This window comes from Balaenoptera musculus, chromosome 8 (assembly GCF_009873245.2).
Source record: "Balaenoptera musculus isolate JJ_BM4_2016_0621 chromosome 8, mBalMus1.pri.v3, whole genome shotgun sequence".
Taxonomy (NCBI): domain Eukaryota; kingdom Metazoa; phylum Chordata; class Mammalia; order Artiodactyla; family Balaenopteridae; genus Balaenoptera; species Balaenoptera musculus.
Genome location: NC_045792.1, coordinates 100,094,295 through 100,122,053, shown reverse-complemented (window position 1 = coordinate 100,122,053; position 27,759 = coordinate 100,094,295). Strand labels below are relative to the sequence as shown.

Genomic DNA, 27,759 nt, shown 5'->3' with positions numbered 1-27,759 from the left:
CTGGGTTTGACTCTCCAGTCCTATTTTTCTGGGATCTGTGCTCTGGGACTCAACTCCTCTAAACCTGTTTCCTTACCTATATGATGAGGTCACGGTAGAACTCACACAGGCTGAGGACTCCGGAAAGATAATATTTAAGTGCTTAGCACATAGCCTGGCATAGAGAAGGCACTCAATAAGTGCTTATGATTATTTTACATTTCCCAGCCTCCCTTGCAGTTAGATAAGGACCATGTGGCCAGTTCTGGCCAATGTGCTGCATGAGGAATTGAGGAATGCCACTCTCAGTCTGAGGCAGTTATCAGTGGCTGTGAGTTTTCTACTCTCTGTGGGTGGAGACAGGAATGTCAGGATGGAAGAACCAAAAGATGGAAGCAGCCTGGATCACTGAGTCACCTCCTGGAGGTCAGCTGCCCCAGAGAGTGGGCTTTCCCTCAGCAGACGGGGACCCAACGCAGCCAAAAAATAAATTAAATAAAATCAATTTAAAAAAAATAAAAAAAAATTTTTTAAAAACCCATCCCTGGATGGGTTCTCAGCCCAGTTGATTCCATGTAATTCCATGTAATGTGCTTGCTTAGAACACTGCCTGCCTGCCTGGCGGGTGGCAAATGCTACACACACACACATACACACACGCACACACACACACACACACACTCATGCACTTGTCCCAGGCCTAGCTGACTCCAAAGCCTGCAAGCTAACCCACCCTAACTTATAATTTTTTTTCTTTTGGCCATGCCACATGGCTTGTGGGATCTTAGTTCTCCAACCAGGGATTGAACCTGGGCCACAGCAGTGAAAGTACTGAGTCCTAACCACTGGACCGCCAGGGAATTCCCAAGCATTATAATTTTACAACATTATTGTATTATATTATTTCAGAAAGAAGCCTAAAGGTTTTAGCATGGCATAGAAAGTCTGCCATCCTCCCTTCCAAGCCTCATTTCTAACCCCTCCCACCAGGTGCCCTCTGCTCCAGCCTCACAAGTGGGACCCCTTCAAGACTCTGCAAACATGCCATGCACTGTCTCACCTCCTCTGCCTGGAAAGCCTTTTCCCTGTCCCCACGCTCTCTCTAAAGCACAGATCTAAGTCACTTCTCTGCTTATAGCTCTCTGAGAGTTCTTAGAAGGAAGTGCCTCGAGGAAATCACTTTCAAGCTGAATCAGAGAGCTTGTTTTCATAGATGAAGGCCATTTTATTAAGTGGAATCTCGTGTGCTACCACAACTGGAGAGCAAGGCAGATAACGTGGGGTTGGGGTTAGTTGCCTGGAGCAGGCGGGGGGGATGCAGAGAGTGGGAGAGGATGAGATGAGAGCGCTGGGTTGCTGTGCCCCTGGCAGAGGCCTCAAGAGGCGAGGCAGCGACTGGGAGGAAACAGGGAGCGGGCCCCAAAGAGCAGTGAGGTTCCCAAAGCAGGCACCCTCCCTGAGGTTTTAGGCGGGTTGTAGACAAACAGGTTCTTAACAACTTATATCCTTAAATTGCTGAGTCATGGGAACAGCACACGTAAGCAGCACACCAAAGAAAGCCCTTTCTTAGGAGAAGGCAGTGCCACGGGTGAGGAGGGCTGGCTGGAACCAGACTGCCGGCGTCCCGTCCGGTCTCGGCTGTCTTCCTGACACAGACCAGGACACCGACCACGTGGCGGCTTGTCTCTCCTGCCACATGGTCAATGCACAGCACAGGTGGGGGGGGCCACCACAGCAAACATTATGCCTGGACATTGACAACCATTTTTTATGGGACAAACCGATAGATAATCGTGTTGGAGAAGCCAGCTGAAATCTTTCAAACTCTCCACCTATATGCACATGGCTGTTGGCGTTCTGAGTCGGTTAGTATCACAGCTTAAAAAGAAAGTTGTAGGGCTTCCCTGGTGGCGCAGTGGTTGAGAATCTGCCTGCCAATGCAGGGGACGCGGGTTCGAGCCCTGGTCTGGGAAGATCCCACATGCCGCAGAGCGACTGGGCCCGTGAGCCACAATTACTGAGTCTGCGCATCTGGAGCATGTGCTCCGCAACAAGAGAGGCTGCGATAGTGAGAGGCCCGCGCACCGCGATGAAGAGTGGCCCCCGCTTGCCACAACTAGAGAAAGCCCTCGCACAGAAACGAAGACCCAACACAGCCATAAATAAATAAAAAAAAAATTAAAAAAAAAAAAAGAAAGTTGTAGAAACGAAGACCCAACACAGCAAAAATAAATAAATTAATTAATTAAAAAAAAAAAAAAGGGCTTCCCTGGTGGCGCAGTGGTTGAGAGTCTGCCTGCCAATGCAGGGGACACGGGTTCGAGCCCTGGTCTGGGAGGATCCCGCATGCCGCGGAGCGGCTGGGCCCGTGAGCCACAACTGCTGAGCCTGCGCGTCTGGAGCCTGTTCTCCGCAACAAGAGAGGCCGCGATAGTGAGAGGCCCGCGCACCGCGATGAAGAGTGGTCCCCGCTTGCCACAACTCGAGAAGGCCCTCGCACAGAAACGAAGACACAACACAGCCATAAATAAATAAATAAATAAATAAATAAATAAAATTAAAAAAAAAAATTGTCTTAATGGAGAATTTCACCTTCATTTTAGATTTAAATGATATTAAACTAAGTATCCTTTGATGACACATGAGTGTAACCACTTCCATTTTTCTCAGTGAGGAACTTATTTTTAAATATGAATTTTTGTAACAATTAGAGTACTTTTTTTTTTTTTTAACTTTTTTTGGGTTTATTTATTTTATTTATTTATTTATCCATGGCTGTGTTGGGTCCTCGCCTCTGCGCGAGGGCCCTCTCCAGCCGCGGCAAGTGGGGGCCACTCTTCATCGTGGTGCGCAGGCCTCTCATTATCGTGGCCTCTCTTGTTGCAGAGCACAGGCTCCAGACGCGCAGGCTCAGTAACTGTGGCTCACGGGCCCAGCTGCTCCGCGGCATGTGGGATCCTCCCAGACCAGGGCCCGAACCCGTGTCCCCTGCACCGGCAGGCAGACTCCCAACCACTGCGCCACCAGGGAAGCCCCTAGAGTACTTTTACGTGCACTTAATTTTCATTTAAACATTTTATTAAAATTTTAAAAAATTTAATGGCATTGTTGTTGTTTGTTTTTACAGTCACAGACATGATTTTTGACAAAGATGCCAAAGCAATCCAATGGGAAAAGAAGTGTTTTTAATAAATGATGCTGGAACAACTGGATATGTACATGGGAAAAAAAAAAAAGAACCCCAAGCCTTACCTCACACCATACCTAAAAATTCATTCAAGATATAAAGATCTGTTCATGACGTGGGGATAAGGAAAGGCTTCTTGAACAGGTCACAGAAAGCAATAACCATAAAAGAAAAAGCTGATAAATTGGGCTTCATCAAAGTTTAAAACTTCAGCTCTTCAAAAGTCACGTTAAGAAAATGAATAGACAAGCCACAGACTTGGTAAAATGATTTGCAAACATATATCCGGCAAACAACTTGTATGTAGCACATATAAAGACCTACAATTCAGTAATAAAATGACAAGAACCAAATTTTTAAATGGGCTAAACAGGACTTCCCTGGTGGCGCAGTAGTTAAGAATCCGCCTGCCAATGCAGGGGACATGGGTTCAATACCTGGTCTGGGAAGATCCCACATGCCGTGGAGCAACTTAGCCCGTGCGCCACAACTACTGAGCCTGCACTCCAGAGCCCACAAGCCACACTACTGAAGCCCACGTGTCTAGAGCCTGTGCTCCGCAACAAGAGAAGCCACCACAATGAGAAGCTTGTGCACCGCAACGAAGAGTGGCCCCCGCTCGCTGCAACTAGAGAAAGCCCATGTGCTGCAACGAAGACCCAACTCGGCCAAAAAATAAAATAAATAAAATTTAAAAATAAATAAATAAAATAAAATGGGCTAAACAGTTGAACAGATACTCCACAAAAGAAGATATATGAATGGCTAAAAAGCATGTGAAAAAATATTCAACAGCATTCATTGTCAAGGAAATGCAAATTAAAACCACAGTGAGGCACCAGGACATACCCACCAGAATGGCTAGAATTTAAGGCACTGACAACACCAAATGCTGGCAAGGCTGTGGAGCAGCTGGATCTCTCATACGTTGTTGGTGGAAGTGTAAAATGGTACATCAATAAGTCCTGACAGGGCTTCCCTGGTGGCGCAGTGGTTGAGAATCTGCCTGCCAATGCAGGGGACACGGGTTCAAGCCGTGGTCTGGGAAGATCCCACATGCCGCGGAGCAACTGGGCCCGTGAGCCACAATTGCTGAGCCTGCGCGTCTGGAGCCTGTGCTCCGCAACAGGAGAGGCCGCGATAGTGAGAGGCCCGTGCACCGCGATGGAGAGTGGCCCCCACTTGCCGCAACTAGAGAAAGCCCTAGCACAGAAACGAAGACCCAACACAGCCATAAATAAATAAATAAATAAATAAATAAGTCCTGACAGTCACTTTTAAGCCAGTCATATACCTTCCTATGACCCGGCAATTCTATTTCTAGATGTTCACCAAGAGAAATAAGAACATGTGTTCACAGGACTTGTTTGTAGTGTCTTCATTCATAATAGCCCAATACTGGCGACAGCTCAGGTGTCCATTCACAGGCGAATGGATGGACTAACTGTGGTCGAGTCAGACAACGGAATACGCATGCTCAGTATTAAACACGGACAAATACTGATGTGTGCGATGACACGGATGAACCTCAACAACACTGAGCTGAATGAAAGCAGGCACGTGCAAAAGAGTCCACACTGTACGATTCCATCTATATGAAATTCTACAACAGACAGAACTAATCTATGGCAGAGAAAAAATCAGAGATACGGTTGCTTGGGCTGTGGGGAGGCATGCTGTGAGGACCGACTGGGATGGAGCATGAGGGAACTTTCTGGGGTGACGGGAATTTCTGCATCTTGACAGGAGGTTGATGCAAGCATTTGTCAAAACTCAGCAAACGTAGAGTTAAGATTTGTGCATTTCACTGTACGTACATTTTACAGCAAAAGAGAAAAAAACTTTAAATACAAAATATCAAAGTGGAGTTAATGATATGCATTCTGAAGTATTTAGGGGAAGTGTTCTGATGTCTGTAATTTTCTTTGAAATGCATCCAAAAGTAGATGGATGAATGGGTGGGAAGAGGGATGGAAAGATGGACAGATATGCAGCGAATCAAGTAGAGTGAAAAGTTAATGGTTATCTAAGTGCTGGGTGCTTACCGTAAAACTCGTTCAACATTGCTGTATGTTTGAAATTTTTTATAATTTAGAAAAATTCAATAACATTTTATGTACTTATTTTTATAGTTACCTTTTTAATTTTGGCAAGTGACACTATTGATATGACTTTTTCCATTTACAGTGATGATATAAAGTTTCTTTTTAAAATTAATTTGTCTAGGGAATTCCCTTGTGGTCCAGTGGTTAGGATTTGGCGATTTCACGGCCAGGGCCCAGGTTCAGTCGCTAGTTGGGGAACTAAGATCCCACAAGCTGCGTGGCGTGGTCAAAAGAAGAAAAAAAAAGAAGAGTTAAAAAGGATAAAATAAAATTAATTTGTTTAAATAAAAAGGGGCTCAGCTTAAGAACAATAGCAAGTGAATATTAGTATAGATGGTGCATGGATACGGCAGAGCTCACGATGGCAATGAGTGAACAGGGTAAGTCTGGGACAAGTGGGGTGCTGGGAAGTACACAAGTTCTGGGGCAACCTTGATTTAAACCCTGTTTTGCTGCTTGCCAGCTGTGTGGCCAAGGGCAAGCCTCTCTGAGTTTCAATTTCCTTGTGTAGAAATGGGATAATGCAATCTCCTCTGAAAGGAGGCTTGCTGTGAGACGACCCAGGGAAAGCCTGGCTTGGGAGGCCGCAGTAAGCGCCACCCACCTCCCTGCATCTGGGAAGGGCGGAGAACGTTGCTACCTGGGAAAACAGTTTGAAGGATACAACCAAGGCAGGGAGTATACGTGTTTGGTGGGGATGAGTGGTCGGGGGAGATTCTAAGAAGGTCCACCACACTGAACGGGGAGTAAGAAAGCAGAGAGCGAGCAAGTACAGAGCACCCACGCAGACACGAGTCCCAGCTACTTCTGCTGCCTTGTGGGAAATGTGAGGCTCACACTCAGCAGGGGAGGATGGACCCCAGCGGCCCCAGCTCCAGGGCCCTCTGGTGCATCTATTTCCTGAAGCATGCTTGGCTTTGGGAGTTCGCTTCTTTTAGCATCTCAGGTCCTCCAGACGCCTGGGCAGAGAACCAAGAACTGTCTCCACTTTCCACAGTGAGAAAGACAGATCTTATTCGTTAAAACCCTTCTCCCCAGTCTGAGGGCATCCAGCCACCTGGAAAGAAGGGGACCAATCCTTCAAGCACACTGAACCATTGGAACTAGGGAGGGGGAAAAAAAATCTCAGGACAGCAGGAGACCCAAGAGGCCTCTGACCCCTGCAGACCCACAGCTCTTGCTGTTGGAAAGGTTTGCTTTGAGCTCTGCAATCAGATTGACACATCAATTTTTTTTTTTTTTTTTACTCGTTTCTTAAATAATTGGGAACACCTTCTACATGCCAAGTGATGTGCCAGGTAGTACGGATCTCAGGCAAACAAAAATAGATCTAGTCCTTGTCCTCATGGAACTTGAAGTCCAGTGGGGAGAAGGGCATTGATCAGAGAGTGACGGATTTAAAATTGAGATGTTAGGGAGGGCTTCTCTGAGGAAGTGGCACCTGAGCAGAGATCTATCTGAAAGAGGATAGGAGTGAAGAAGGAAAGGGAGGAAAAAGCACTCTGGGCAGAGGGAACCGTGCAAAGGCCCTGTGGTGGGAGAGGTCGTGGAGAGGATGAGAGGCTGAAGGAGCCTAGGAGGAGCTGGAGCACAGAAACTGAGAGTGAGGCCAAGATGAGGTTTAAGATGTGGGCATCCCAGGCAGGAACCTTAAAGGTCATGTCAAGGGTTTTCATTTTTATTTAAGAGAAATTGAAGGGTTTTCAGGAGGGGGGAAGCCATGGTCAGAACAATGCATTGGAATACACTGATCTCAGGGCTGCAGGTGGAGGACAGATTCAAAGGGGGTTCAGGTGGCTGTAGCAGTTGTCCAGCTGAAGGATGGGAGTAGCTTTGACCATGGTGATGATGCTGAGACGGAAAGAAGTGGATGGATTCAAGAGCTGTTTTGGAGGTAAGTCAACCAGTCTTGGGGACGAAATGGAGGGAGAGGGAGGGGTTCAGAACAATTCCTAGCTTGAGTGACTGGATGGATACTGATGCCCTTCACTGAGGGACTACAGAGGAAGACTAGGGAGGTTTTTGTGGGGTGGGTCAGGAAAGGGGAATAGCCTGGTTCCCTTTTGGATGTGCTGAGTTTGCTGGGCCTTAGAGACACACCGGAGGAGTCCGGCTGGCAGTTAGATGTGCAGGCTGGAGCTCAAAGGAAAGTATGGTTTGAAACATAGATTTAAGAATTGTCAGGAATGCCCTGGCGGTCCAGCGGTTAGGATTCGGCGCTTTCACTGCTATGGGCCCGGGGTCAATCCCTGGTCGGGGAGCTAAGATCCTGCAAGGTGCGCGGCATGGCCAAAAAAAAAGAATTGTCCATACCCTGGTGTGGGTGAGATCACTAGAGGGAGTACGGAGAGAAAAAAGGAGGGCTCCTAGGACAGCATCATGAGGAACTTCAAATTTAATGACGGTGGGGGGGGGTGGGGGGGGGTGAGATGCCTCCAAAGAGGTAGAGGTGGGGCTGAAAAGGCAGAAGGAAATGCAAGGAAATGCTGAATCATGAAAACCGAGGGACGGGGAGGTTTCTATCGTTGGTCAGAGGGAAAAGTAAAGCTTTGAATAATGTCCGCTGGATTTAGTAATATGGAGGTCCTGGTGACCTTAGTGAGAGATGCTTTCATTCAAATAATGAGGTGGAAAGCCAGAGAGGTGAAGATAAGATAAGGAAAGGAGACAAGGAAGTGGAGACAGTGTAGTCAGCCCCTCGGAGAAGTTGACTTGTGAAGAGCAGGAAAGGAAAAGGTTTCATGTGCCAGTAGCCACACTCACCCAGTCTTTCCCTAGACCTAATTCTTGAGCCTAACTTGTTTTGCTGGTTCCCCTCCTCAGGGTCTATCTTGAGGCACATTTAGAACAATAAATAGGAGGCATGCCTTTAATCTGATCCTGTCCTGACACACTTCATCTAAGGCAAAAGTCTTACTGGGCCTTTGTTGCCCAAAGCATTGCTTATATCTCATCTTTTTCTATTTAGCGTATAGATGTTTAACCCTGGAAGGCCCAAGACTTCTGGATTCTATTTCCTTTCATTCCTACTTGAACACCAGGTAATTCTTTGCTGAGCTCATCTCGTCCTTCTAAATCCTCACCAAATGCAGCCGGTAGTAGCCAATAGGGATGACTGGTTTTCTGCTTTCCAGCCTCTTCCTTGTGGGCTGCCAGCTTGGAAAACACATAGGGTACCTCCCCAGTCAGAGCAGGCATTAGCTTTACCCAGTGTTTCACTAGTGCAGAACACAGAACTCCTACTTTTCAAGGATCCTACATTACTTTGATCACTTCTGCCCAAGTGCTAAGCCAATGTCACCACAGGCGAGTAACTCAATTCATCTGGGCCTGTTTCTTCATTGGCAAAATGAAGATAAGCGTACAACCTACTTCATAGGGCTGTTATAGGAACTGAGTGAGTCAATGCAGGTATTGTGTTAGCCCAATGTGTGGTCTAGAGAAAGCACTCAGTACATGTTGGCTGTTCAAATAGTCGAGGAGGAATTACATGTGTTCGTATGAGGCTGATACTAAGTTCACAAGAGTCTGATATACTAAGCAGCCTCCTTTTAAAAAGTATTATAGTGAGAAGTTCACCTGCCCAGGGGACAGGATACTCACTCATGCTGGTTGGTCGGTGATTTTTTTTTCTGTATAAGCAAATCTACACTGGAAGCCCAATTACCATCTGTTATCAGTTACCAACAGCTATAATACTGTTGGTAACTGTATGTAGCTATAATGCTGCATAACAAATCACCCCCAAACTTGGTGGCTTAAAATAATAAGAATTTATTTAGCTTAAGGGTCTTTGGGTTTGCAGTTTGGACTGGGCTTGGCTGGGTAATTCTTCTGGTCTTGACTAGTCTCACTTACCTACCAGCTGACTTTGGCTAAGGGGACAGGGATGACTTGGACACATGACTCTCATCCTCCAGAAAGCTAAGCTGGGCAGGCTTTCAGGTGGTGGCAGAAGAGGTACAAGAGCTCCGGCAAGCCCAGTTGTGCCAGTGCTTTTCAAGGCCCTGCTTACTTCATGATAACCGACATCCCGTTGGCCAAGCAAGGCCCTGGCTGACCCCAGGGTCAGAGGGGAGGGCCGTGCAAAATCACAGCAAAGGGAGTGGCTGCAAGGGCTGAGTCTGCCAGACCCTCTTAAAATTGATCGGTGAGAGTGAATTCAGAACAAGGGAAGCTATTTCCAGGATATTAAAAGTAGGTGTCTCAGAGCTCCACGGCCTGGTGTGGAGGTGCGCCTGTCACGTGAGGCTGGATGTCCCACGGCCTGTGCCCAGTTGAGTCAGTGCCTGAGACACACGGACCAATCCTCACTTCTCTTCTGTTTGCTTATCCCTCCTTCAAAGGTCCTCTGGAGCACGGGCTGTATCTCATTCACCTCTGTCTCCTGGGCCTGGCACTAGGCCTAGCACATGGTGCTAGGGCTGACAACCTCTGCTTGTGAATCAGTGAAATAAAGAGTGAAATTATAGGGACTTCCCTGGCAGTCTGGTGGTTAAAACTCTGCGCTTCCACTGCAGGGGACATGGGTTCGATCCCTGGTCGGGGAACTAAGATCCCGCCTGGTCGGGGAACTAAGATCCCGCATGCTTTATAGCGTGGCCAAAAAAAAAAAAAAAAAAATCCTTCTCTGATCCCCAGCATCTAGTGAAGACTGTTACAGTGTATCTTTCTAATTAGATTTCTGAGCATCGCTCTTCCTGTTTGGACCAAGCCCACTGCTGTTTCTATTTGCGCAGGAAACACAGTATCTAGTATAAGTTATCTACTAAAACCTTCTCACCTCTGCATGACTCTGCTGAGGGGTGGGAGCAAAGAGAGACAGGGGAGCAGGGGAGAGCCTGTGCTCTTAGGAGCAACCAGCAGCGGCTTGTCAGCAAAAGTGCTGGAGCCAGTGGATGCAACAGAGGTTGGACAACTCAGCTGGGGGCCCTGGAATGGGGTTCACATAGTCTTTCCGACCAGCCACATCCAGCTCTCAGAGACAGCCTGTGGCTTGGAGGGAAAAGACGGATAGTGACAGCAAGACCCAGAAAGCTTCCATCCTCATCTCTGCTGCTCAGGGTAAGGATGAAAGCCTTGAAGCAGGGCAGAGATCGAGCCCTGCCCCTGGCCCCCCGAAAATCCAAAGGCAGTCTCTCTGAACTCCAGACCATCACCTGGAGAGCTAGGTTGCACCCGTCCCGCTTGGAGGGCTCAGGTGTTCAGGCTGGAACTGCTGAGGCTGTGACATCATCTCTACAAGAGTCAGGGCCCGAGGGGGAGGGGGGAGCCTATAGGGAACCGAGAGGGGGTCTCTGCGAAGGGCTCTGCACAGCAGTCCTCCACGGACCAAGACAAGATGCAGGTGAGGAGTCAGGAGCAGAAGAGTAATGACGACAGTTCCGTGTTTTGAGGTAGCAGACGGGGCCTCGGTGCACAGGCCCTGGAGGCCCGGCTTCCAATTGCAGCCCCCCCACCCCCACCCCCCGCTTCCCGCCTGCGGCTTCCGGCAAGCAGCTTCATCTCACCAGGCCTCACTTTCCTCACCTGGCCAAGGGAGGGATAGTTGTGCCTGTCTCGTATCCCTGTTGTGAGGCCTGAGTGACGTCATTCGAGGAAAGCTCTTAGCGGTGCTGGCCGTGCCTTCGGCCAACACCACCATTAGCCGTGATTACGAGTGTCACTCAGGTGCCACATACTGTGCTGAGCACTTCACACAGGTGACTTCTTTAGTCCTTACACCCACACGTGAGGTGGTTCTTTGACTTTCCTTTCTACAGATGAGACACGGAAGCGTGGAGAGGTTAAACGTGACCAAGGTCACCCAACTGACCGATGGGAGAGCCAGGATTCTACCTTAGGCCTGACCCCCAAGCAGCTGCCCTGAACCACTCTGCTCTATTTCTCCAACACATGTCCCAGGGCATCACCAGATGTGAACATTTCACCACATACTAACTGAAATCCACTGCGAAACAAAATGCACATCTTAACATCATAATTTGCTTTTTTAACTCTACATGCTGTGATGTGGAGTTACGTAAAATGTGTTCACATTGTCCTTTTAAGGAGAACATTCTCCTTGGCAGGAGTATCTGGATTCAGGCGAGACCTGGGACCTAGCAAAAGACTACCTCTCAGGTTACGAGGAGGGAGATTTCCCCTCTGCACGTCTTCTCCTTGGACGCCTGATGTTATTTATCTTGGATAGCTTCAACTTTTCCACCATCCGCCCTGAAATGTCTGACTGCTGACAGACATTTGTTTCTTAAAGGCAAAGGAGCACTCCACTCCTTGCCTCAGGTCACCTGTCTCACCAATGCGTCTTCCCAGTCACGTCACCTGACTAGGGAAGAGCCTAACGCCGGTCCTCAGTGCCAGAGGGTTCACTGGGAAGCCGAACAAGGTGGCTTAACTGGGAGCTGATCAGCACCCTCAGCTTGACAGCTGCAGGATGGCAAGTCCTCCATCCTCAGATACGACGGGCTGTACCAATAAGATGCTGTCAGCGCAGGTCTCCCAGCCCAGCTTGCCATTTAAGGCTGCGTGAACTTCCCCATCATGGAAACTTCCTGTCTAGCCACGATAGCAGCAGATGGATGGAAAGATAAAAGTAAGACTCTCTACTCTCCCAGTGGAATCTTTCCCTGGGGATGTTTAAAAATATGAACAAGGTTTGGGTCAGTGCCACCCTCGCTGAGCTGAAGAGACAGAGCAGATGACCTCCAGACGATGGCCAACACCAGTCAGAGGTGCCTCTGCGATGACCCCGACAGATATGCCCCATCTAAGGCTCAGGGTCGGGCAAAAGGGATTTGGCTTATGGATTCTGAAGACTTAAAATGATTAAGAGAGGAAATGATGGGGAGAGGACAGCTTTTACTGCCCCAGTTTGACGTCTGATGTGGGAGCCTGTGCGACAGGTCTTGTGAGACCACTTCAGATGGGACAGGGCAGAGCCAGACGCCTGTGTGCCCCACAGAGGCTCTGAATGAGGTCAGTGAGCAGTGATGTGTCACAGGGAGAGGAATAAGTCCAGCTTTGTTCATCACAGATCCTTGCGGGGCTGCTGGCCCTTGCAATATGTTTATTAATTTTTAAAAAATGTCCTGTGGCTGGCCTAGTTTTACTTAATGCCTAATAAAGGGAAAAACTGTTTACATAGCACCCCTGGTCTGACACTGAGCAGCTGAAGTTAAGCAAGATCCTTCACTTTCAGAGATGACACAAGACAGCAGCCTGGGAAGAAAACAACTCCTTTAGAAGCATGCCATTCCCAGGTCGAAGTGGCAGCAGCTGAACGTTATGTTAAATAAGACAAAATCAGGGTTAGGAGAGATCAAACCCCCGGGGGATAAAGCCCAAGCTGCATACTTGGCTGCTGGGATCTGTTGCATAAGAGTCCAGGATAGATGCGTAAGTCACTGCCCAACTCATGTGCACTTCTGACAAGTCTAGACATCTCTCTACGTGAACTCTGTCTAACATTGTCCACACAGTACGTCAAATGAGGCCCGCGAGATTGGCCAGAGTCTGTGGTGAGCTCTCAGGGCGATCAATGTCTGCTTCTGCCCCCCATTTCTCACTCCCATTCCTTGCTTAGGAGACAGTGCTACAGATTTTTCCACTGAAGTCCTTGACACCAGGGTCTGTTTTGTCTCCAGTCTTTACTGGCTGGTAAGACATCCCGTGGTTCCTTAACAGGTCTGGCTTTCCTACCTGCAGGACTCTGCCTTGCATGAAGCTCTGGTGACCTCGCTGACATGCCAGGCCATTTGTGTTAGGAGACAGCTCCTAAATCTCAGGCTGAGGCCATGACCTAACGCTGACACCTAATATCTACCGAGAGCTTACAGCGTGCTGGGGACCATGGAAGAGCTCCGTGTGCTTTATCTCTTCACGTCTGCTCTTCATAAATAGTTAAGACAGGGAGCGTCATCATCCCCATTTTATAGATGAGGAAATCGAGGCTCAAGCCAATTCATTTATCCAGACAGTAAGCAGCAGAGTCAGGATCTGACTTGTAACCAGTGCCTGCCCTCACTTACGAGAGCTACCGTGGGTGACCAAGGGCTTACTTTGGGAACCATCTGGCAGCTTCCTGTCCCCTGTGTCAGCGGTCCCCAACCTTTATGGCACCAGGGACCAGTTTCATGGAAGACAATTTTTCCACAGACGGTGGGGGGGAGGGGGCCATGGTTCAGGCGGTAATGCGAGTGATGGGGAGCAGATGAGGCTTTGCTCACTCACCCGCCGCTCACCTCCTGCTGTGCGGCCCGGTTCCTAACAGGCCGTGGACCAGTACCAGTTCATGGCCCGGGGGTTGGGGACCCCTGCCCTAAGTGACACACAGGTCATGGCTCAGAACCGTCAAGTTTCTTTGCTATAACTTCTCAAAGCGTAGATTTCTACATAGTTTCCACCAGTAAGGTAGCATGTTCTGGCAGAAAGTTCATGAGCTTTGGAGACAGACTGAACTAAGCAAGATTCTGGCTTTCTGACTGAGTAGTGACTTAATCTTGGACAAATCACTCTGAGCCCACTTTCTCATCTACAAAATAGGTGTGACACCACTTGTCTGCAGGGGAGCTGTGAAGCTCTACTGAGATAAGGTAAATAAATAAAGGCTGGTTCTCTCCTCTTCTCTCCTCAGCCAGGAACACTGAGGGGCAGGCAGGACCACGAGGAAGCTCCGTGGGAACCCCGAAGCTCAATAATGCTGGAAACGTGTACTTCCTGCCTGTGTGCAGCTCTTGTGCTCACCAACCGCCTGCCTAGCAATTCTGGCCTGCCTTCCTCACCTTTAATGGTCCTGGCCCAGTCTGGGTGATGGCCATTCTGATTGGATTACAGCTCCTAGGGGAAAATTCCTCCAGTGAGACTACCCTCCTGGCAATGTCAAAATCTTCTAGTCCTAGAGCTAAACACTTTCAGCTAATTCATCCTAACATATTATTTCTTATGCGTTATTAGTTTGTCAACTAAAACGATCGTGGAGACTGTAGAAATACAGAAAATGTTTGCTATAGTGCTGCATGAAGATAAAACCTACGATTGTGACCTTGTAAAGCTCTATAAACGTATGCCTGTGGATTACATGAGAAGAGACAAAATTAAAATAATTGTGTGAGGACTGGGGAGTTGTGATTTTCCTTTTTAAAATACTCTTTAATACTCAATTATCGTTTAGTTTACAAAGTGAGCATTTTAGACAAAATCTGATGAGGATGTTGACTCTTGAGCAGCAAGCCCACACCGTTCCTGCCCACTGCCCTCATTCTGCCCGCTGGGCCTTTGAAGGATTCCGCTCAGGGGGCTTGGATCAGCTTCCCTTGGCAGAAAGAACCATCCCAGGTTGGAAGGGGGAATTTCACTGGAACAAAGCCCTGGGTCACCCGGGGAGCTTTCCACACAGCATGCAGAGCTGGCTGCCCCTCTGCACTGAGCTCACTTCTGGCTGAAGCAATGAGCTGGCACAGCCGCTTCCCCTACAGTGCCCTCCTGTGGAGCCAGAGAAAGTCAGGCCTGAACACCGATAACTTAGACAAACCGCTTTGAGGCTTAGAACGGAACCACAGGGTCTTAGAATGAGATACACTGAACATTTACTTGTCCTCAGGAGAGAGGCGGGTCCATCACTGGAGACAGGACCAACGGTCTGGGTGGGCTGAGCATCTAAGGAGAAGCAGGACATCAAGGCCAATACCCATCATAAGCAGTGAGCATCCGCAGACAGAGGCCAGGCAGGCAGTGGCGCTCAGCTCAATGTGGCTTTTCAAAGAGGTATTCGAGATCTGGGGCCCGCAGTCGCTGCTCTCTGTTTTTGTTCTTAGTAAAGTCTCTCAGCAGGGCCATGACTTCGTTTTCAAATATTTCTGGGGCTGGTTTTGCTTCTGCAAGAGAAGGATGGGCAAAAAGAATTACGCTGGTCAGTCAGTTGTCAGTTATAACAATCTTGAAACTCGAAACTCTGGCCTTGGCCAAAAACCACAGTGGATACACAGAGCAGCTCCATTCTTCCTCTGAATGTACACGGCAGCCTGTACCGCGGGTTGGCAACCTATAGCAGCCAGTATTTGTAAAGAGCTTTATTGGGACAGCTGCTCTCACCTGTTTACATACTGTCCGTGGCTGCTTCTGTGCTACGATGGCAGAGTTGAGTAGTTGCCACAGAGACCATATGACTGCAAGACGATGACATTTACTATCTGGTCTTCCATGAGCAATTTTGCTGACCCCTGGCCTGTCCAATCTTGGCCGTACTGTTTTGCTCTGCATTTGGTACTTCAGTTGTTTTCTGAGTACTGTTTTCCCTTCTAGCCTATATATTTCCTGAGGCAGAAATCCTTGGATGTAAGTGACAGCCACTGATAACTCTAGTAAACTTAAGCATAAAAGAATTTACTGGAAAGCTAATAGAGGCCCCCCAAATTAACATGAACCTGGAGAACCAGATTTGCATGGAGAGGCAACAAACGCACCGAGAGCAGAGAGATGAGGATGCCAGCCTCAGGCCAGAGGAAGAGTCTGGCAGGATGCTGCTCACCTCTGATCCTTCTTTCCAACCGTGAGATGCTCACTTAAGGTTCAAATTACAAGCAAAGCCTCCCACGGGGAAACCTTAGGTGATATGCTTTGGAATTACCCTCCTAGCAAGACTAAGTACAATGCTAGGAGAGGGAATTCCCCAAAACAAAGTTTGATTTCCCCTCACTTGGCACAGAGCCTGGCATCTGGTGGACCTGGCATCTGTTTTTTTGTGTGTGACAATCAGAATAAGATCAAGGAGGTTTAGGCTTCCCCCTAGGATGCTGAAAGTTAGAAAGAACATTATACTCATCCCAACAAGAAAAAGTCAGATAAAGTAGAACTGTCATAACTTTCTGAAGTCATCAGACAGCTGAGGTCACAGGGTACCCAAGAGAATAAAATCTAAGCAAAGAGAGACCCCTCAAAGGAGAAAATGGATATGAACACATGCTCACTTGAGACAGGGCACAGGAAGACGAGGCGCTGGGCACAAACAGGTAAGAAGAATTTAGCTAAAATTGTTCATCAACTGCTGAAAGCCAAGTAGGCTAGCCTGAGAGTACAAAATCTCTGGGAGCCACAGACACAAGGAGAATTTGCCCCAATGTGCAGGTTCTTCTCAGCAATCCCCCACTAAGTATGCGCATGACAAAGACTGTGTCCAGAGCAGGAAGCTGGAGAAAGCCTCCCTCAGTGATACAGGCCAGGAGGAGGGGAGCAGCCAATACTGCCCGCCCACCCAAAAAAGCATAATGCCCAGCCTGGCCCTTCCTTCTCCGAAGAAGAAAAGCCTCAAGGGGCTGGGAGTAGATCAGCGAATCCTGTCTCCTACAGGGCACATGTGAGGACACATTTGGGCTGGTGGAAGGGTAAAAGAAAAAAAATCCTCTACCCTGATGGGACCAGCAGGATCACGAGAAAGCCCACCCCCGAGACCCATGGCCACAGGGACCAAAGCTGGACCAGGATAATAGAGAATACCCTCTCTTCCCCAAACCAACAAGCACCAAGTGGAAATCAATAGGTATCTACAGCTGGGAGAGGGCAAGAGCATGGAGAGAGATTTCCTTTGAAGCACAGAAATACAGGAAGATGCACATGGTAACAATAGAGGCTGGTGGTGAACTGAAGGGAACCAAAGCAATAACAAAATCCAAAGTAAGCTTAACTCCTAACTAGACTGACTCGATTCCCATTCCAACAGCCCGGCAGGAGAATCATGCCCATTTCTAAGCACAAATACCATTTCCCTCAGTTTTTACTGTCTCACTCATGATGTCTAACATTTAATCAAATGTGTCTAACACACACACAAAAGAAAAGTGAGAAACAACACACTGTGAAGGGACAAAGCAATCAACAGAAACAGACTCAGGGATGATGCGGATGTTAGAACTATTCGATAGGGGGTTTAAATAAAGTAACTATGACTATTGTGTTAAAGGTGCTAGTGGAAAAAGTAGGAAAAATGCATGAACGGATAAGGAGCTCCAGCAGAGGTGGAAATTGTAAAAGTCAAATGGAAATGTTAAAAATAAAAATAGAACTATAGTAGCCCATAAGCAAAATGGACTCATCATAAGATTTAATGGTCAAGGAAAGAATTAGTGAAGTGGAAGAAAGGTCAATAAATATTATCTAATACAAATTACTCAAACTAATACATGAAGAGAAAAATAAGAGTAAAAGACACAAAACACAGAATCCAAAAGCTGTGGGACAATATCAGTCTAAACTAAGTGTAACTGGAATCCCAGAAGGAAAAGAGGAAGAAAATGAGGCAGAAGAAACATATGAGGAGATGATGGATGAAAAATTTCCAACAGTAACATAAGGCAGAAAACACAGTTCAAATCCAGCTCAATTCCTAACCAGACTGACTCGATCCTGCATACTAACAGCCTCACAAAAGAAGAGGGCCCGTGTAAAGTGCTGAAAGAAATAATTATGGGGACTTCCCTGGTGGCGCAGTGGTTAAGACTCCGAGCTCCCAATGCAGGGCGCTTGGGTTCAATCCCTGGTCAGGGAACTAGATCCCACATGCATGCCACAACTAAGAGTTCACATGCCGCAACTAAGGAGCCCACCTGCCACAACTGAGAGCCAGCGCAGCCAAGTAAATAAGTAAAATAAATAAATAAATAAATAAATAAAACATTTTAAAAAATAAAAGAAATAATTGTGAACCTGTAATTCTATATCCACTGAAAATATCTTTTTTTTTTTTTTTTTAATTTTTATTTATTTATTTATTTATTTTTGGCTGTGTTGGGTCTTTGTTTCTGTGCGAGGGCTTTCTCTAGTTGTGGCAAGCGGGGGCCACTCTTCATCGTGGTGCGCGGGCCTCTCACTATCGTGGCCTCTCTTGTTGTGGAGCACAGGCTCCAGACACGCAGGCTCAGTAGTTGTGGCTCACGGGCCTAGTTGCTCCGTGGCATGTGGGATCTTCCCAGACCAGGGCTCGAACCAGTGTCTCCTGCATTGGCAGGCAGATTCTCAACCACTGCACCACGAGGGAAGCCCCTGAAAATATCTTTTGAAATGACAAACAAAAGCTGAGAGAATTCATTATAGCCAACCTACACTAAAAGAAATATTAAAGGAAGTTCTTCAAGCAGAAGGAATATGATACCAGAGAAACATGGATCTACGTAAAGAAATGAAGATCTCCAGAGATGATTAAAATGAAGGTAAATATAATGTACCTTATACATAATATGTGTTATATGTTACATACATATTTATATATGTGTTATAATTTACATATTTGCAAATACAAAATACAATGTGTTCTCTCCCTTATTTTAAATTGCTCCAAAGATAACTGTCTAAAGTAAAACAATAGAAATGTAGTGTAGACTTACAATGTAAGTAAAAGTAAAAAGTGGGACAACAAAAGCACAAAACATGGAAGAGAGAAATTGGAGTGTACTACTGAAAGTTCTTACATTATACATGAGGCAGTATACTATTCTTGAAGGTAGACTATGATTAATTAAAGATGTATACTGTAAATCCTAGGGCAATCACTAAAAAAATTATAGAGAGATATAAATGATAAACCAATAGTGGAGATAAAATGAAATTTTAAATACTCAAAAAAAAAATCCATGGAAACAGAGGGGGAAGAGAACAAAGAACAGACAGCAGAAATAGGAAACAAAAAAAAAGATGGTAGATTTTAGTTCAACCACACTGGTAATTAATTATGTGTAAATGGCCAAAACACACCAATGAACAGATAAAGACTATAAGATTGGATAAAAAAGAATGATTATATATGCTATCTATAAGAAGCTCAATTTAAATAAAAAGACAAAGATAAATTAAAAGAATGGTGTGGTAAGCAGACTTCTAGGTTGGCCCTCAGTATCTCCCACTCCCCTGTGTACAAGCCCTGTGTAATCCCCAGGACTGTGAATATGATGATCTTCACACCCGTGACTGGGTTATGTTATACGGCACAGTCAGGACAGGAAAATTATCCAGGTGGTTCTGACCTAATCACGTGAGCTCTTTAAAAGCAGAATTTTCTCCAGCTGGTGGCAGAAGGGGAAGTCAGAGAGATTTGAAGCATGAGAGGGATTCCACGTGAGGGAGGATCTCCAATGCTGAGATGGAGGGGCCATGGGGCAAGAACCCGAGAGCAGCTTCTAGAAGCTGAAAGACATTAACAGCAAGACAACCAGTATCTCAGTCCTACGCCTCAGGGAATGAATGCTCCCTGAAACCTGAATGAGCTTCCGGGCAGGAATATAGAAGAGATGATGTTGATTTCAGGCTGTGAGATCTGGGCACAGCTTCTGACCTACAGGACTGTGCGCTAATAAACGGTTGTTGCTTAAAGTCACTAAAGTTTGTGGTAACAATAGAAAACTAATATAAATGGAAAAATATATACCATGCAAACACTAATCAAAAGAAAGCTGGAGTGACTACTATCAGACGCTTTGGAACTATCAGCAATAAAGATAGACATTATATAATGATAAAGGACTCAATTCATCAAGAAAATCTAACAATCCTAAATATGTCTTCACATAATAACAGAGCTATAAAATATATGAAGCAAAAACTGTGAGAACTGAAAGGAGTAATAGACAAATCCACAATTATAGTTGGGGATTTCAACACTCCTTATTAATTGATAGAGAGTACAGACAAAATCAACCAGAATGTACAAGACATGAAGAACGGTATCAGCCAACTTGACCTTGTTGATATTTACAGAAAACTTCATCAACAAGTGCAGAACAACATGTTGTGTTCAAATAAATGCACATGGAACATTTATTAAGATATACACATTTCAGGCTTCCCAGGTGGCGCAGTGGCTGAGAATCCGCCTGCCAATGCAGGGGACACGGGTTCGAGCCCTGGTCCGGGAAGATCCCACATGCCGCGGCGCAACTAAGCCCATGCGTCACAACTACTGAGCCTGTGCTCTAGAGCCCGTGAGCCACAACTACTGGAGCCCACACGCCTAGACCATGTGCTCCGCAACAAGAGAAGCCACTGCGATGAGAAGCCCGTGCACGGCAACGAAGAGTAGCCCCCACTGGCCACAACTAGAGAAAGCCCGTGCACAGCAACGAGGACCCAACACAGCCAAAGATAAATAAATATATTAAAAAAAAAAAAAAAGATATACACATTTCAGGCCATAAAACAAATTTAAAGAAATTTAAAAGAACTGAAATTATATAGCATACATTCTGTGGCAACAATGGAATCAATAACAGAAAAATACCTGGAAAATCTGGAAATATCTGAAAATTAAACATACTTCTAAATAACTCACAGGTCACAGAGGAAGTCACAAGGGAAATTAGAAACTATTTTGAATTGAATGAAAATGAAAACACAACACATTCAAATTTGTATCATAAGGCTAAAGCAGTGCTTGGAAATTTATAGCATCAAATGTTGGTAGTGAAACAGAAAACAAAAAACCCAATTAAAAAAAAAGGCAGGAGGAAGATGTAGGGACACAACACCAAAGAGGTATGAATGGCAAATGACTTGAAAAGACCCTCAAGACTTCCCTGCTGGTCCAGTGGGTAAGACTCCACACTCCCAGTGCAGGGGGCCCAGGTTCGATCCCTGGTCAGGGAACTAGATCCCACATGCCGCAACTAAAAGATTCCGCGTGCCGCAACTAAAAGATTCCATGTGCCGCATCGAAGATCCTGCATGCAGCAACTAAGACGCAGTGCAGCCGAATAAATAAATAAATATTAAAAGAAAAGAAAAGAGAAGACCCTCAATATCCTTAGTCATTAGGGTTGTGCCAACTAAAACTACAGTGACACATCACTACATACCTCTTAGAATGGCTAAAAACAAAAACAAATTAAACCCTGATAATACCAAGTGTTGGTAAAGATGTGGAACATCTCCTCCTCCCCTCTCACTCCGTCCTGGGCAATCACTGGTCTGTTTTCTGCTATGTAGTTTTGCCTTCTCCAAAATACCATATAAATGGAAATCATACAGTGTAGAGTCTTTTGAGTCTGGCCTCTTTTACTTGGCATAGGAGTTGACAAACGATGGCATACTGCCCATTTCTGTATGGTCTGTGAGCTAAGAATGATTTTTAACTGGTTGAGGGAAAAGAGTCAAAAGAATATTTCATGACACGTGAAAATTATACAAAATTCAAATTTTAATGTCCATCAATAAAGCTTGCTATAATGTTAAACATACATTTACCATATGACCCAGAAACCCTTTTCCTGGGCATTTACCAAGAAAAACTAAAACCTACATTCACAAAAACCTGTATGCAAAGATTTACAGTTTAGGCTTTATTCATAGTTGCCTAAAACTGGACATATCCTAATGTCTTTCAACTGGTCAGCAGATAAACTGTGGTACGTCCACACGCTGCAATTCCACTCAATACAAAAGAAGGAACTACTGGGACTTCCCTGGCGGTGCAGTGGTTAAGAATCCACCTGCCAATGCAGGGAACACAAGTTCAATCCCTGGTCCGGGAAGATCCCACGTGCCGCAGAGCAACTAAGCCCGTGCGCCACAACTACTGAGCCTGCGCTCCAGAGCCTGCATGCCGCAATTACTGAGCCCGCGAGCCACAACTACTAAAGTCTGCATGCCTGGAGCCCGTGCTCCGTGACAGAAGAAGCCACTGCAATGAGAAGCCCATGCACCGCAACAAAGAGTAGCCCCCGCTCGCCACAACTAGAGAAACCCTGAGCGCAGCAACGAAGACCCAATGCAGCCAAAAAAAAAAAAAAAAGAATGAACTACTGATACAACAACATGGATGAATGTCAAATGCACTATGCTAAGTCAGGGGCAAATATTTTCTATAAAGGGCCAGATAGTAAATATTTTACACTCTGTGGGCTTTCTAACGGTTATATAAGCCTCTAGACCCTGTATTATCGTCACACTTCACACTTGGAACCTATAGAATAGCTTCTATTTTAAGGTTCAAATATTGAGTGGAAACACAAAAACAGGAGATGCAGAGTGACAGAAATGGATGAGAAGTCTCCTAATATCTATTCTCCCATTTTTCCTTGATAATAGGATCCCCAGTTTAGCTGGGCACGTGGAATAGGCTACATTATTTCTTCCTTATGGTGAAGTGTAGCCATGTGACTAAAGAGTGACAGGTGGAAAATAAGTGGAATTATGGTGTATAATTTCTTGAGAAGGATCCATAAAAAACGGGGTGTACTCTCCTACTCTTTTTCCCTGGCTGAAATATGGACATGACAGATAGAGCCTCAGCAGCCATCTTGGGTCATGAGGTAGCCCTACACAGGCAGAGGGTGAAGGAACAGCAAGTCAAGAGGAATCTGGCCTTCATGCCTCTGAAACCCCTCTGTGCACTCTGGAGGATCTACCTCTGAACTTCTGTTATGAGAAAGAGAAACATTGTTCTGTCTTCTTTAAGCCATTATTGTTTGGGTTTTTTTTACTCAAAGCCAAAGCTAATCCTAACTATACACAGTGAGAATTCATTCCTCACAAAGGTGGTGCCAGAGTGAGACTCCTGGAGATCTCGTGCTATGCAGCCTGAGCTGTCTCGTTCCACTCCACTCCTGGCCTGGTTTTCTTCAACCTTCCCTTTGATACTGGGAGCTTCCCGTACAATTCCACTAAATTCCCTTTTTTGCTTAAGTTAGACAGAATAGGTTTCTTTTGCTTGCAAACAAGGAACCTTACCTCATAAAACAAATCTTGCACGCTTTGGAAAAATTGGAAGAGTGTTTGGGTTGAGAGTCTACTACATGATAAAAGAAAAAAAAATTGCCCAGGATACCATTCCAGACTCAAATCAGCCCAAGTCATCCTATTTTTCACCTTATGTTGCTTATCATGCCCAGTACCTGTAGCCCAGTAGTAGATATCCCAGTCATTACTGGGTTCATTAATCAGGCGATCGTAGAGGTTCAGTTGTTTCTCTGTCATGTGGTGCAGATGTGCCTTAGCAAAGAGGCTAGAAACAAGAAAGAAAAAGAAGTTGAAAAGCCAGTCTCCAGTCAAAGAGAAGTGACATCCAGACTCCTATCCCCCTACCTAAGGAGGATGCAGTTTTCCAGCATTCCCCTCTTTCTACTCTCATAGAGCAGCCGGGCTCTTTTGGTTTCTATGGATTCATCAGTTCGCTCCCGCCACGGAGGCAAAGGGATTTCAATCATGTCCTTCTGGGAATCTGTCGGGCTGTCACCTCTGTAGCAGCGTCTGAATGATGTCACTCTGAGTGAAGGAGACACTAGGTGGCGCCTTGACAGAGGAAGCATCTGAAACAAATAAGCCACAAATATCACACTTTTTTTTTTGGCCTCAGCATGCGGGAGTTCCCTGACCAGGGATAGAACCTGCGCCCCCTGCAGTGGAAATGCGGAGTCTTAACCACCGGACCGCCAGGGAAGTCCCCACAAACAACTTTTTAACAAGGACGACCATCCTTGTCATTCACTCAACACTTACTACATGCAAAATGCATTTGATCTCCTTCAGCCCTTAAGAAGTTATGCTGATTTTATAATAACTATAAATGGAGTTTTATCTTTAAAAATTGTGAACTACTACGTTGTACACCTGAAACTTATAAAATACTGTAAATCAACTATACCTCAATAAAAAAAAAAAAGAAGTTATGCTGACACTGTCCCCACTTTACAGCTTAGGAAGCTGAGGCTCGAAGAGGTTAAATGACTTACCAAGATCACCCAAATAGTAACTGCTGTGAAGACTGGAACCCACCCCTGACTGCAAACATGTTCTTAACCAGTGTCCTTCCAGAACCTCTCCAGCAGAAATATTTTCTCCTTCCTTTGCATTCCCTTAAAATTCTTACAATATGGTTTGCATTCTAATCACCTGCCTGGGTTAAAATCTGAGCATACGGTGATGGTATGGTCCCTAATTCCCCAAAGTCTCCCAATCTAGAGAAGGGCAAAAACTATCAAGACGCAATGAGAAGGTGGTGACGTCAGCAAGATGGTGGAACAGGAAGTCCCACACTCTCCTTCTCCCACGGAGACACAAACTACCCAACAATACACCAACCAATTCCCTTTGTGAGAAATCCAGAAACCAGCTAAGAGGCTCCTGAACCTCAGGTGAGCACAAAACCAGCTGCACTACAGCTGGAAGAAAAATTTATGGTACTCATTCAACATAGTCCCTCCCCTTGGCTTAGCCCAGTGCAACTGGAGAAAATTCTCAGCTCCTGGCTTCTCCCTGGGAGGGAAAGAAAAGACTGAAACATACACCCAATATGCAGCCTTTCAGGGGGATGCCTGATTGACTAGTTTCTGTCTTGTCTGAATCTAAGTGTGACGGAAAAGGTGCCAGGTTGGGGGCTGCTGAGAAATAGGTGAGGGTTTGCACTAGCATACACTCACTCGCCATCGTCCCTACCTGTGGCTTAGCACAAAACAAGCAGAAGAAAACCCCCAATTCCTGACTTCTACCTGGGGAGGAAGAGTTAGAATGTGTGTCTACGTTCCAGCTTTTTGGGGAGCTGCCTGAGAGAATGGCTTCTGTCTTGCCTGTCTCAGAGCACTGACAGGGCCCAGCATACTCTAGATATTTGGGGGCCTCTGAAAGCCAAAGAGAGCTGGGCGGCTTGCTGCTGCTTCTGAGGACCTATGGTACAGCAGACAGAGGCCAATGGAAAGAAAGGAGGAGCATGCATCCGAAACTCCTGCTTTTCAAGGAGCTGCACAAGGGACTGGTTTCCGTCTTGGCCAACCTGCAGCGCTCATGGGACCTGGGATACTCTGAAGCCTGGGGGCTGCTGAGAAGGAGAGCTGGGAGGCTTGCGGCAGCTCCAGAGAACCTGTAGTACCACAAAGGGACACCAGAGGGAGCAAGAGATTATGAGCGCCTGAAAAAAGAAGCCAGCAAATCCCTCTAGTTAGGAATCTACATGCACAAGTCTAGAGAAGACATTTCTACACAAAAGGTTTGACAGGCCCCTAGATTCTCTAGCTGGACCGACTGGCAAAGGTCTTTCCTTGTACAAAGTCAGTCCAAAAAGACTGGGAGAGGTGGTTGTTTTTTCAAATGCATGGATCTAAGCACAAAGTTGCAAGGTGCATGAAGAAATGGCAAAACAAGGCCTAATCAGAGAAATAAAACAAACTTCCAGAAACCAACCGTGGAAACAAAGGTATACGAATTACCTGACAAATAACTCAAAATAACTGTCATCAAGATGTTCAATGAGCTGAGGAAAACAATGCAAGAACAAAATGAGAGTATCAACGAAGAGAAATATTTAAAAAAAAACAAAAACAAATTTTGGAAATGACCAAATTGAAAAATTCACTACAGGGGTTAAATAGCATACTTGTTCAAGCAGAAGAATCAGTGAACTCAAAGACAGTTTATTTGAAACTACCCAATCAGAGGAAGAAAAAGGAAAAGAATGAAAAAGAGTGAAGTACGCTTCAGGGACTTACAGGACATCATCAAGCTGACCAATATAAATATTATGGTAATCCCAGAAGAAGAAAAAAGAGAGAAAGGGGCAGAAAGTTTATTTGAAGGAATAATGGTCAAAAACTTCCCCAATTTGGGGAAAGAAATGGACATCCAAATTGAAGAAACCCAAAGGAGACAAAGGACGCTAGACAGTAACACAAAAACATACGAAAGCATAAAGCTCACTGGTAAATGTATACATAGAACAAACACAGGATACTGTAACACTGTAATGATGGTGGGTAAATCACGTCTAATTCTGGCTTAGAAGTTAAAAGACAAGACAAAAAACTATAAAATATGCTAATGGATACACAACAAAAATATGTAATTGTGACATCAATAACAAGGTGGGAGGAGTAAAAGAGCAGCTTCTGTATGAGATTGAAATTGAGTTATTATCAGTTTAAAATAGATTATAAAATGTTTTATGTAAGCCCCACGATAACCACAAAGAAAACACCTATACACAATAGAAAATGAGAAAGGAATCGAAGCATGTCTCTATAGAAGAAAATCAATGAAACACAAGGGATGACAGCAAAAGAGTAAAAAGGGACACAAAAGCTACAAGACAGATAGAAAACAATGAACAAAATGGCAATAGTAAGTCCTTCCCCATCAGTAATTATTTTAAATGTAAGTGGATTAAACTCACCAATCAAAACACATACAGTGGCTGAATGGATTTAAAAAAACCCCACAAGATCCAACTATATGCCTTACAAAAAACTCATTTTAGATGTAAGGGAACATGTAGGCTGAAAGTGAAAGTCTGAAATATATTCCATGCAAAAGGTAACCAAAAGAGAGCAGAGATGGCCCTACTTATATCAGACAAAATAAACTTTAAGTCAAAACTGTCAAAAGAGATTTTAAAAGGACATAATATAATGATTAAAGGGTCAATTCACCACGAGGATACAACAAGTACACATGCAACCAATATCAGCGCATCCAAATATATGAAGCAAATATTGACAGAACTGAAGGGAGAAATAGTAACACAATAATATTTGCAGATCTCAAAAGCCATTTTCAATAATAAATCGAACATCCAGACAGAAGATCAATAAGGAAGTAGAGGACACGAACAACGCTGTAAGCCAAAAGGGCCAAACATACATAAACAGAACATTCCACTAAACAGCAGCAGAATACACATTCTTCTCAAGCACACTGAGGACATTCTCCAGGATAGACAGCATGTGAGGTTTCGAAACAAGTCTTAACAAAAAAGATTGAAATCATACAAAGCATATTTTCTGACCACAACAGAATGAAACTAGAAATCAACAGCAGAAGGAAAACTGGAAAATTCACAAATAAGTGAAAATTAAACAACACTCTCACTCTTGAACCACCACTGGGTAAAAAGAGAAATCAAAAGGGAATTAGAAAATATCTGGAGACAAAAACACATCACAAAACTATGAGATTGAGCAAAAGCAGTTCTAAGAGAGAAGTTTACAGTGTTAACAGCCTATATTCAAAAAGAAAAACGATCTTATGAAACTATGTGAAACCATGACAGATACTAAAGACTTAAAAAGAACAGAGAGACTTAAAAAAAGAGAGAAGGGGCGCCCAGAGGCTGTCGGGCCAGCTCCACCTGGGAAATAGGTGAAATCTGAATTGGGTCTCCCACGAAGACTGACGGTTCAACGATATTACGAGACAGACACACAGTGGGCTCAGCCAAGGGCGGATGTAACCTGAATCTCCCTACGTTGCAAGATCGACCTCTCCTTAGGTCTGCCCTTGCCCTGGGCTATCAGGCAGTTGGACGCTTCTCTCGGCCTCCACTTCAGAGGAAGACGAGATACACTTCTCACTGCGCCCTGCCTAGGACCCTAGAACCCCCACTCTCCTCACCCGCGCAAGGGCCGGGAACACAGCGGCCACCGCCATTTTACCCGAGCCGCAGCAGAAGCCTGAGGCCCGGCCACTTCCGGGAACTTCCGGGCACCAGTCCCGCAGACAGCGGCTCTGAGGACCTGAGCCGGA

General features: G+C 45.6%; 1 protein-coding gene across 2 annotated transcripts; it reads right to left on the bottom strand.

Annotated features, from left to right (window-relative positions):
• Positions 1-14,394: 14,394 nt before the first annotated feature.
• On the bottom strand, positions 14,395-27,756 carry SDHAF2 (succinate dehydrogenase complex assembly factor 2). 2 transcript variants are annotated; one of them, XM_036859535.1, is made up of 4 exons: positions 27,628-27,756; positions 23,335-23,558; positions 23,145-23,254; positions 14,395-15,146 (listed from the first exon to the last, which is right to left on the bottom strand). In XM_036859535.1, exons 1-4 carry the CDS (start codon positions 27,661-27,663, stop codon positions 15,016-15,018), a joined length of 501 nt encoding a protein of 166 aa, XP_036715430.1. In that variant the 5' UTR covers positions 27,664-27,756; the 3' UTR covers positions 14,395-15,015. The 2 variants fall into 2 exon arrangements, with proteins under 2 accessions (XP_036715430.1, XP_036715431.1); XM_036859536.1 differs by lacking the exon at positions 27,628-27,756 and adding an exon at positions 23,982-24,375.
• Positions 27,757-27,759: the final 3 nt, after the last annotated feature.

Excerpts from the sequence above, each read along its gene's own strand:
- SDHAF2 (XM_036859535.1), bottom strand. The coding sequence starts at position 27,663 with ATGGCGGTGGCCGCTGTGTTCCCGGCCCTTGCGCGG. Across the intron at positions 23,559-27,627 it reads TGTTCCCGGCCCTTGCGCGG|ATGCTTCCTCTGTCAAGGCG; the intron begins GTGAGGAGAGTG and ends TATTTGTTTCAG. Across the intron at positions 15,147-23,144 it reads TATCTACTACTGGGCTACAG|AAGCAAAACCAGCCCCAGAA; the intron begins GTACTGGGCATG and ends CTTCTCTTGCAG.